Source organism: Phocoena phocoena, chromosome 3 (genome assembly GCF_963924675.1).
Source record: "Phocoena phocoena chromosome 3, mPhoPho1.1, whole genome shotgun sequence".
NCBI classification, from domain to species: domain Eukaryota; kingdom Metazoa; phylum Chordata; class Mammalia; order Artiodactyla; family Phocoenidae; genus Phocoena; species Phocoena phocoena.
In genome coordinates, this window is record NC_089221.1 from 101290412 (window position 1) to 101302682 (window position 12271).

At 41.5% G+C, this 12271-nt stretch overlaps 1 protein-coding gene across 1 annotated transcript in view; it reads left to right on the plus strand.

The window, feature by feature from the left end:
• Nucleotides 1-1396: 1396 nt before the first annotated feature.
• Nucleotides 1397-12271, plus strand: part of LOC136121199 (zinc finger protein 474-like) — a 35020-nt gene continuing 24145 nt past the window's right edge. Inside the window, 3 exon segments of the mRNA XM_065875028.1 lie at nucleotides 1397-2118; nucleotides 2120-2225; nucleotides 2227-2412. Of these exon segments, the coding sequence (XP_065731100.1) occupies nucleotides 1397-2118; nucleotides 2120-2225; nucleotides 2227-2412 (1014 nt within the window).

The following is a 12271-nucleotide window of genomic DNA, read 5'->3' on the forward strand; positions in this document are numbered from 1 at the left end:
CAGGGTCCAGCCTCAGATCAGGTGCTTCTCCCTCTGTGAATAGGAGCCTCTAATCCGGAGTGAGGTCATCCTTCAGGAAATGAAGAAGGTCCTAAGACTTTTGAAAATTACCTTTCTTGAGCTAGATTGTAGACCTGGGATAAAACTGACTCATGCCTTTACCCAAGGTAAAAACTCCTTTGGCTTCTGACCATAATGAGATCTTATCAGCCCTTTCTTCTGGTTTAATAAAATTGTTGGCCATGTTTTTTACAAAAGGTATTTTGAAGATACATAGATAGATAGATAATATCTCTATAGAGATATATCTATATAAAACAAGAACGTGAACACAATAGCTATAAAAAGAGCATCAAGTGAAGTCTGAGCATCTTCATCCCAGGAAAGATGTACAGATATACTGCCAGGAAGGGTATAGCCCTGGGTTGCATCTTGGCTTGACAGTTATGGCCACAATTTAATAATACTCCCGTCCCATGATGAAGAAGAGTGGATATCTGGTAGGTTACAAGAAGTTTACCTCTCTCTGATGGTTTCCCTGGTAATCCTCCTATTCACTATTGAATTACTTCTTCTGCCAGTTCTTAACCCTAGGCCCATGGACACTCAAAATTTCTAGCATATTACTGTAGCTCAAGTAAATCACAACTAAAAATATTTGATAAATTATTTCAATAAAATTAGTTTCACTTGTACTAGTAAGAATTTTATTTTTTGCTTTTAAAATTATTATTCTGGGAAGAGGTCCCTAGGCTTCAAAGAACTGACAGAGGAATCCATGGCACTAAAAAGAATCCCTAAGGTAGTGGAAGGAGGTCTTTTTACATGATCTGCAGTTTCATTAATCTAATTTTCAGAGGCCTTGGTTCTCTCCTCCATGATCTCACCACCATGCCTCTTGGTTTGTGCCATATATGTCTGTGATGTGCTATTAATGTCCATCTTCCTTTGGGCAGAACACTACTTTCACCACAGTAACAGTGCAATTCATAATGGAATTTTTTTTCGTACTTATTTCAACATTTACTGAACAACTCCTAAGTGCTAGTTACTATGCTAGCCAAAGAGGATACTAGGTCAAAAAAAAAAAAAAAAAATAACACTGTTCTTTATCAACTTAAAATCTAAGTGTGTGTCTGTGTGTGTGTATGTAATAACTTCTTGATTTATGTTTCCCCTGCAGATCTTGGAGGCATCTGAGGTTTCATGGGGACTTTCCAGCATTCCAGACTGCTGCCTTGCAATGAAGCTCTGAGTCATTGTCTTTGGGTCTAAGGTACTGGCTACAATGTGGAACCCCAGAACAGCCAACCTGACTAACCTTCTCTCTAAGCAGAAGCCCAAAATATGTCTGGCCTGAAATCAGAGCAAGCACTAGAGAAAGACTTCTTTGTTAATGGAAAGAGGAAAGGAGAAAACGGTTTCCAACACGTTGCAACAATCTTTCCACCATTCTAAAGAGCCTACCTTCCTTATAAACCAAGCTGTTCTATCTAGTGCATCCCTTTCTAGCTTTTTGCCAGAAATTGAGCATGTCAATCCTGGTGAAAAAATAAAGACGGACCCTCAGAAAAACAGACCTGGAACTGTAATACTCCTAAAACGGTCCAGTAGGAGGATTAGGTCGGAAAGTCAGCCCAGCCCCTCTGTGATCCCATCCCGCAGGCCCGCGTTCCAGGTGTGCCATATCTGTGGCCGAGAATTTGGGTCCCAATCGCTTGGCATTCACGAGCCCCAGTGCTTGGAGAAGTGGCGTACTGAAAACAGCAAGTTGCCCAAGCACCTGAGGAGGCCAGAACCTTCCAAACCACTGCCTCTCAGTGGAAGTGGATCCTACAATCTTCAGGCAGCATTCCAGAGTTCCCAGGCTCAGCTACTGCCCTGTGAATCCTGTGGTCGCAAGTTCTTGCCAGATCCGCTTCTTGTTCATTAGAGAAGCTGCAAGCCAAAGGGTGAGGGGCCCAAGGCACCAAACCCCAACAGTTCTGATAATCTTGCTGCTCTCAAGAAAGCTTCCGGTGACATCACAACCCGACCAAGGGCTCTCATCTGCTACGTCTGTGGTAGGGAATTTGGCACTCTGTCCCTTCCTATACATCAGCCCAAATGCCTGGAAAAGAGAAAATGACCGGCTCCCCAGCGAGTTCTGCCAGGCACTACCGTGAAAGCCTCAGCCCCTTCCAACTGGACAGTCCAACCAAGAGGGGCCGAGTCAAGCTCAAGTTCATACCCTGCCCAAATTGTAGCCGGACCTTTGCCCCTGACAGCTTTCTGGTGCACCAGAGAAGTTGTACAGCTCAACCTAGCGGGCCAAAAGTTCAAGATTTGACATTATGGAGTAAAGGTGGCCTCAAAGAGTCCACTAATTCCAAGCAGCAAAGGAGCACGGCAGTACCCACTGTGACTGATAAGGTAATTCGTGCCACATGATATGCACTGGGTGGGTCTGGGGGTACATTCTGCCTCCAGGGGAATGAGAGAAAAATGTCCCCAGAATCAGCTCCCTCAACTCTTAGGATGGTTTCTTTCAATGCCTTATTTCTGCCTCAGTGCACCTAAAAGAGAGAAGGACTTCTTTCTTCCTTGATCCCTCATACCAATAATCCTTGGGAGAGACTGGTATTTGAAAATGAGTCAGTAATGCTGTGTCTACATTACAGAGAAATAATTCCCATTCCAACAGCCAATATTTATTACTGGTTTATTTTAGTCATCTACCTTAGGAATTCATTTTTGGCCATGCTGGTTATACTGAGTTTATCGTACTAAAATAAAATCTGTGTCAAAAACCCCAAATGACTTTAGCATAATTAAACACTGGAGCACTTGCAGAAATAAACATGCTTTAAAATGCAGCATGTTTTCTTTTAACACTTATATGGTTGTAGTATCTGGGGGATTAACCCCAGTGCAGACCCAAAGCCAACTAGGTGTGTTCTTGGATCTAGGAAGTGCTCAGTTTCTGCTGCTGCTCTGTACCCTGTGTTTGGGTCAAACACCAGGCCATGACTTGGGCAGTTGTAAATAAGCATGACCCCAGGGATCCCCAACCTGTATGGTGAAATGTTGTTGGGCCTTCACCTGAAATTTCATCCTCAGCCAGGACGGGGAAGGATGCAAGATAGAGTGTGGTCCATGTGTTTTGTCCTTCCATGAAGCCAGGGAAGTGGTTGTGCTGCCATGTGTCACACCTTACAGAACATCAAGTCGTGAGAAATAGGAGGTGGTCAAAGGCTTTTCTCTGTGACTTGCTACTTGAAATGTCCCACCTGCAGGAGTTTTTTAAACGAACTGTTCTCAGGAAACTAAGGTTACCCAAGCTATTGCAAAAATTAAACCAGAGGGATTGGGGGATGGATAGCCATACTTCATTTTTTACCCAGTTTTTCTTCGTTACTTCTTTTATTGCATTACTTTGGCAAATGTCGGGTACTTTTCCCTAACTTCTATGTTTAAAATGAAATCTTTAAGTGAGATCTTTCACTTACTGGTTTAGAAGGTTCCAAGACAATGATCTTAAAGCTGAAGAGTCAGACTAATGGGCATATTTTCCGATGAAATGGAAAAAGAACAGCTAGTTTCTTTGCCGAATGAAAACCCAAACTCATAAGTGTGGCATGGGCTTCAGGCTGGTCTCATAAACATGAACTGTTTTTCTCATCTTCTGGCTGTTGCTTTTCTTCCAAAACGTGTGGGGTCTGGATCCAGTGAGAAAAAGAATCCATGTCTTAGAGCCACAAATCTGAAACTCCGTTAGTGTTCTGACTTTCAGCCCTGTTTCCTGATTGTGTGCATTTGCTTTAAGTGTTCTCATTACAGATCTCAAGATAGGAAAGAGTGTGGTCAGAATTCTCGTGCTTGTTGCTGTAACACATACTTTGTGCTCCCAAGAGTGGAGCCAGCAGGCTGAGCATAGCGTGTTCTCACTCAGTCACGACTGCTGAGAGAGGCTGGCCTGGGCCCCTGGCTTCACAAGAGGACACCCCTGACTCACGCAGTCATCTGGAGGGGAGAATGTCAGGAGGAGAGGCCAGTGAGGGCTGTCGGTGACTTGCGCTTTGAGATCAGAGTAGAGGGAGTCCTTTGGAACAGGGGCATCTAGAGGACACGGCTCTGTCAGAGTATGACCAACTCTGCTCCCGACCTGAAAAGGTGCGTGTCAGTGAGAAACTGGCACCCACTGCCGTCAGATGTGTGCTGGCCCTTTTGGGGACCACACAGGCTTTAGTGGAGGGCATAGAAATGTCATCCAACATAGGGTCCCTTTAGCTGCCAATTTGGAGCAAGCTTGGGTTCATTAAAATGGAGAAAACTCCTAGTCTTCTGAGAGGCATAAGATCTCTTGAACCAACAGACTTTATCCCTTCCATTGAAAAGACATTTGCCACTGCATTGTGCTTTCAGCAGAAAGCCTCTCCTGGGTAGTGTAGTTTTCTCCTTTGGTTGCATTTTGACCCTGTCTATTGCTGTTTTTCTATCTTTGTATCATTTAAGATTTAGATAGTGCAGTGAATCATTCATTTCCATAAAGATCACTGCCTTGTGCATTATTAGAGTTCAGAATTTCATCTGCCTGTGGCGGCCAGCTTTTGGCTGACTGTGAGACACATGCATTGTTTTTTTCAATTCAGATGTTTGCTTCCTCTCTTCTCATGTCAATCAGAACAATTTCCCTCTAGAATCCTTGTTCTGACTTCAGATTAGAATCAGCGATCTTGCCCAATGTTCTCAGGGGGCTCAATCTTGTAGTGAACTCAGGTGAGAAAAATATTTTCAGAATCATGATCACAGAACTTGGAAACAACTCATTGCAGTTGGGCAACAATGACTGTTCCGCTGGCAGAGTGGATTACCCTCCGCTCGGAATGTTCCTCCTACATAGATTGGCTCAGTTCTCTGATGACACAGATGCTCCTGTTACCCGTCAATCAAATCTAAACAAACAAACGCCGCTAAGACGGTCCTCCTCCAAGTCGTCGATGGGCATTCTGTGCCAGCTCTGCTTTGCCCTCTCACCACTGAATGGGCTTGAATTGTTCCATTGCTTCTCATCCAAAACGTAAGGCTGAATTCACTCTCTCTGATCTCACAATGAAGTTGTGAAGGATCCCAAGCAGCGTGGTAAGAGGAATAAAACCGTTGATGTGGATTTTTATTTAAAAGGACCTAGAGTCTGTCATGCAGAGTGAAGTAAGTCAGAAAGAGAAAAACAAATACCGTATGCTAACACATATATATGGAATCTAAAATAAATAAATAAATAAATGGTTCTGAAGAACCTAGGGGCAGGACAGGAATAAAGACGCAGATGTAGAGAATGGGCTTGAGGACACGGGGAGGGGGAAGGGTAAGCTGGGACGAAGTGAGAGAGTGGCATGGACATATATACACTACCAAATGTAAAATAGATAGCTAGTGGGAAGCAGCCGCATAGCACAGGGAGATCAGCTCAGTGCTTTGTGACTACCTAGAGGGATGGGATAGGGAGGGTGGGAGGGAGACGCAAGAGAGAGGGGATATGGGGACATATGTATACATATAGCTGATTCACTGTTATACAGCAGAAACTAACACACCATTGTAAAGCAATTATACTCAAATAAAGATGTTTAAAAATAAAAAAATTAAAAACTAAATAAAAGGTGTGACTGCCTGGGGTGTTGCTCTCCCATTATATGGTGTCAGAGCAACATCAAACTCCCCTTTTTGCCTCTAAAAGAAGGAAAGCCTGAGCAAGCAATATCCAATTTAGCAAGGTTTTAAAAGTAGTGTTAATTCCAGATGAAATTTGATGCATAATATGGAAAACTATAGATTATCATTTTAAATTTTAATATTGCATTTATTTAATGAAACAATTTGATGTCTGTTTTAGCAAGCAATGGTCTAAGTAACACTAAAAGTGTACAAGAATAGAGGTCACTATTGCCTCTTATTTTAATATGAGTGAATACCTTTTAATATTTGCATTTAATATTTGTGAAAATTTTCCCTTTTCTATAAGCTGATAGTATTTCATTCTTTGACTTAAGGCCTTTCTGGCTAATTGGAACACAGATTGACAGAGTTAATTAAATATAACTACCACCTAAAATGAAGCATTTGTTTAATTACCTTTTATTAGTTACATAATGCTTAGGGTTAGTTTCTTAGTATTTTTCTGGTAACATGTGAAACACTGTTTCTAAAAACCCTATACTATATTACAAAATAGGCATTATTTTTCTTTAGGGAATGTCTTTTTTTTTTTTTTAATAAAAGGTTCTCTCTCTGAATGTAGTTTTAAGCTACCTTTGGCATCCTTGATGCTCAGGTTTGAACTAAAATCCCATCAGACACATCTCTAGCATCAGGTGCTGCCATCTGGTGTTTTCTTTTAATGTAATGTCTTCTACACTCAAAAATATTATTGCCTTTCTCTTTGTGTTACCTTCATATTTGAGAACGTGCCCTTATAATACAAACTCAACTTATTTAGGGCTACAGTTTTATATTTGGTTTAATAGCATCAGTGCTGTTCCATAGCTAAATATCTCATTCTCTAAAGGCAAACCCCTCAGTGGGAAGGTCACAATCAGAAAGACTCAGAAGGGTAGGATGGATGTTCTCACATTGTCAAATGTTGTGTGCCTGTGTGTGTGTGTGTGTGTGTGTGTGTGTCTATTAGGTAAAAAGTATTTGGATTTTATTAGGAGGAATGGAATAAAGGGAAGTAACTTTTATTAAATATCTTTATGATCAGTACTTCATATACATGTTCTCATTTTAATCGTCGTAATATTACTACATGACAGATATTGCTTCCCTACTTTCCAGGTGGGGAAACTGAGATTAAGCAAGTAGCCCAAAGTCACACGGTGGGCTCGGTAATGGTGTCAGAGCCAGATCTGTCTAATTCCAAAGAACAATACCTTTTTATGTCACTAAAGAGAGAGGCATATGTGTGGTACAAAAAGGGTATGGCTATGCTGCCAAGCTTATAAGTGTTAATTAAGCAGGACAAAGAGGACAGAAGTTTGTTCATTCAATAAATATTTATTGTTAGGCATTGGACTAAGTACTAAATATAGAGTCATAAACAAGGTAGACACAGTCCTTGATCTCCTGGAGTTTTTAGTCTTATGGAAGAAATGATAGGAAATAAATAAAAATAAATATAAACATTCAAATTGTAATGTGACAGTGTCTAATGGTGGGAGGTGGACATTTAGGTTCTTGGTTAGAGACAACCTCGTGACATTTCAGCTGAGACATGAAAAGTACAAAAGCATTAGCCAATAGTCAGGATGTTAGGGGATGGGAACGACAGGAGGAGGAGATATGCTGGCTAAAGGTAGCACGTATGAAGGCCTTGAGGTAAGAGAGATCTTAAAATGGAACTAAAAAGTCCACATGTGGCCAGAGTGTGATGAAGGGAGGGGACAGGCACACAAGATAAAGCTGTGGAAACAGCACAGTTTCCGCCAGCTGCCCAGTGGACATAGAGACCTCAGTTATTTGGCTACTGCAGGAATCCAGGTGAAAGCAGATGAGAGCTTGGCCTAGAGTGTTGGTAGCAGAGATGGAGATGAGGAATAATGGGCAGAACCTGGTAATAGGTGGGATGTGGAGGAGTAAGGAAGGGGGTCAAGGATGACTAAGATTTCTAGCTTGAGCAACTGCACTGCTTGTGTCACTTTCTAAAATGGGAAAAACTTGAGAAATGGGTAGGCTCTTGGGGATAAAGACCAATTGTTTCCTTCTGGACATAGCAAATTCAAAATGCTTGTGAGATATCTAAGTAGGTCAGTCAGGCTGAAAATATAAGTCTGGATCTCCAAAGTGGAATTGGGCTGGGGTATACATTTGTGCATTGTTAATATATATTTAAAGTTGTCAGAATGAGTATAGGGCTAGAAAAATCAACCCAGGGCCGAGCCCTGAAGCATTGCAGTATTTAGGGGTTAGAGGAGAAGGAGCTGGAGAATAAGGGACTGGAAACACTGGAGGAACGACTTGAGAGCATGGTGCCCTGAAAGTTGTGACGGGAGAAAATGTGAGGAATAAGGGTGTGGAAAACAGTCTGCAACGCACAGAGGTAGGATGAAGGATGGAGTAGGATGAAGGCCAAAAAATCTATTTGTTTTGGCAATGTGGATTTAGTTTGACACACTTGGAGAGAACACATTCAGAGTCGTGACGGGGGCTGCAGACTGTATGGATGATAAAGATAGGATGTGTTTTGAGAAGTTTGGCTTAGAGACTAGAAGAGAAATAATGGGTAGGCTAGAAATAGAGATCTTAGCTTAAGAGAGGTTCCCTTAGAAGATGGGAGCTTGTAGACTACATTTGAATATTCTAGATATCGATCCAGTAGAGAGCAGGAGATGTGATAAGAGCAAATGTAAAACCTGGAGGAGAAATGGGCACCAAGGTGGGATCCCAGCCTTTGCAAATGGAGAGGATTAACAAGAGGGGACATTTCTCCATTTCAGGAGGAGGTTGAATGCAGGTGGAGGTAAGATTGTAGGTTGTTAGTGGGAAGATGAAGGAGCTACAGTCTGTTAGCTTAGATTTGATATTTTCTCAGTGAAATACCAGGTAAGCTTATCAGGCCTATCAGATGAGAAAGAGAGACATATAAAGAGAGAGGGAAAAGTGAATCTTAAGGGTCTACTTAGTCCTTTGTCTCTTCATGCCTTCAGTTAAACTGAGTTTCTGAAATAAAGACAGGCTCCTAGAACCGTTTGCCTCTTTAATTCCCAAACACAAGCATGACTTGGAACTCTTCGGAGGTGGTAGATAAAAAGTTCAGTGTGATCCTTCTGCGGATTCTTATCCTTTTAGCCATCTTCAGTGGCCCTAGTTCACCTCTGAACTAGCACTCATCAGTGCTGATGTCATAAAAACCAGGCTCGACCTCACAAACCAGCCCCTGATGATGCTGCCAGCTGGGCCACTAACATCCAGCTCCATGTGCCATTTCTTCATCTTTCCTTGGTGCCAACCATGCCTGAGTATCAGGGGGCAGCATTCTAGGATCCCACGGCTCTCAGGTGTACCAAGCGCAACTTCAAGGTAACAAGAGCATTCCCTTCTGCCCTGTTGGCTCCAGAAACCAACCCAAAGGAATCTGTGTGTATATAGCGTGTGTGAAATATGTGTTGAGGGTGAGAGAGAGTTGCACATCTGATGTGAGAGCAACAGCGTCACTGATGAAATTGATATATATTACTTCCTAATATAAAAATTTGAATAATTCTCATCTGTACAAATTACACTCTAACATATTCATTTTTAAAAATCAGCCTCAAATTATAATTATACATATGTCCTACGTATCCATAATGAGAGAGACCATAATAGATGTAGCTACCTCTCTCAGAGCCCAAAGATGAAAGCAAAAATAGGTGGTCCTTGCATTGGTACTCCAATATGTGGATTTCTGCTCCTCTGAAAAGAAGAATACTGATGGTAACCTCTGTGATAAGAGAGGATCACATATTATAAATTCAGGTATTATTCAAGCCTAAAATGAACAGAACTACAACATGCTGTACCCTCAGATAATTTTTCTAGCTTAAATGATTTCATGTGTCTTCCTAAGCCTGCTTCTCCATGTCACCCCCATCGCGCTCCTTCCAGCCCCAAACACACAGACATCCACATTTTCTAGTGATAGACGCTTAGGAAATCTTTATGTAATGACTGAATGGATATACATAGTTCTTAGAAACTTAAATTCCAAGGTCAACAATTAAAATCTCTCCCAAAATTCTTAGACCTCCACCAAAGGCAGTGCAACACAACCTTGAAAAAGTTCCTCTTGAAATGGAGGTGATTGTCCTATGAACAGACTCTCACTGCTAGATGTGAGGACAAGTTCAGCTTTATGAATAGGTGGAAATTGAGAGAATTTGACTTAGGACTCACCTCTTGCTTTCCCTTTATATTATGTATTTCATCTCCTTCTTACATCCATTGTCTCTTTCACATATTTACCTCTGTGAGGCTGTCTTATAGGAAGAGAGATGTCCTACAAATTGAAGAAGGGTCTAATAAATGGAGGAAATCAATAAATTTCCAATAATCCTGCTCCAAGCACCAACTCTAATGCCATAATGCTGTCATTAAAAGTCCCCAAGCAGCTCTCACATTCGGGCTACCTTTGTTTAAGCAGAAAAGGTAAAAACATAAAGATATCACTGGTCCCAACCTAAAGCTTCAGGAAATCAGAGGCAGAGGGTAGAGAGACAGAGAGGAAAGGGAGAGATTGGGACCAAAAACTCTGATAAGAAAAGAAAACGAAAAGACAACAACCAAAGAACAAAACTATCTCCTAAGGTTAGAATCCTTTCTGTCCCATATCCAAGATGATATCTTTCTTCTTTCATTGGAAAACTTCTTTCCTGAGCCTTCCCCCAGAGCTGGGGGCCCTTTAGCATACAAGTTGTAGACAAACCAGTCATGAGAAATAACCCATCTTCCAAGTTCCAGGTCAGATAGTGCCTATGCTTTACTCTTTTTCTCTCTAACTATAGCAGCTGGAAAAACTGTGTCTGCCACAATTTTTAGGTTTTTCCTTTCTTGTCCCCATTGCTTCATTTTACCCTGTGACCCGGAGGCATCTGACCATGAAGGTCAGGCCTGGTGCTAAACTGAGGATCACAGGAACCAGACACCAGGGACACATCCATTTTCTTCAAGGAAAGTCATTCTTATAAGAATTTGCCAAGAGGTTGAATCAATATCTCAAACACCTCACTTTCTAACCAATATCCTTCCAAGGGATCAGAAAAGAACGCTTCTATCTCAAATGTGAAAAGAAAAAGAAAAACCTTCAGCTAAGAAACTGTATTCCTTTCATAAACAGAAACTAATTTGGAATTCGTTCTTTGACTTAGATTTTTCAGCCTTTGTATGTCAGGACAAGGAAGTAAATAGCTAAAATGCCAAACATATATTCAAAATACCAATAGTTTGTTTTAAAAAATCAGGAACATGAAAATAATGTTAACAGCATTTCCAAATGAATGACCAAGTCTTTCTTATTGTTAAAAGGAGCAAAACAAAACTCCAAATCACAAATAGCAGACTCTAATAGTTGGCCAATAGACAGGCTGGATTGGAAAATTCCTTTACGTGGCATCCAGTGATTTCCAAAAACAATTTAATTTCAAACAACGATCCTTCCAGATGTGACATTTGGGTAGGATTGTTTGAAAACACCAGAAATGTGAAATACCAAGTGGTTTTGAGACACTGCGATTGTTGAGGTTTGAGACTGAACTACACAGTTACTCCTATATATTAGAATGCTATTAGTACTTTGTCTGCGTGTGTAGGACATGCCTGGGGGAATGGAAACTTAATTATACACTTTCAGTCTCAGTCAAGTTTGTTGAAATTGTGTTTTAAATGGCCACAGGCAAAACTCTGACTTTGGGAATGGCTTTGGGTGACCTGGATCTCCTTTCCCTTTCAACACCTTCTGCATCTTCCCTGCTCCTGCCAACCCCCATCTTTTGATACTGTTGGAAGGGGGTCGGGAAAATCTGATAAAATCCTTCATGGAAAAATCTCTCATAGGACTATTTGCATTTTGAAAGAGGACCTGGGGAGAAAGGATTTTAATCCAAAGGAATGAGCTTTTGAGGTAGTCGAGAGAGCAGAAGTAGGAATTTTACAGGTTTCTCTCAAATCCCATGCGACGGCTGACTGTGGACACACAAGGTAGAGCATGATACTCTGCCGACGACGGACGACATGACGCCCCATGTTTCTAGAAGCCGCTGAAATCAGACAGACCTGGAATCAGTTGACAGATGCACAACAAAATCACATATCTCTGAACAAATTTCTTCCCTCAGCCTCAGTTTGGCAGGCAAGAGCTTAAATGTGAGAATACCCGCAAAAGACCTGGGATCGTGTCTGAGAAACTGCCACCTGTCATCTCCTCCGTGCTCCCTTCACAGTGGCGGTGCAGTGACAGGCAGTCTGCAGATCCACTGTCTGGGTGGAAAGCAACTTCACCGTTTACTGACAGCTCTGTACCTCAGTTTCCTGGTTTGTAAAATGGGGGTATTACATTTTATCCAGGGGATTATTATGAGAAATATTGAGATAAAGCATGTTAAGTGCTTAGTACAGGGCCTGGCACATAGAAAGTGCCTCGTAATTGTTAGCTGCTACTTGGTCAGACATTTTCAATATTGGAATACGCACATGGATTTCTAAAAGAGGTTTTACTCTCTTTTCCGCAAGTACAGGGAAGAAAAACTTTCCCTCATAT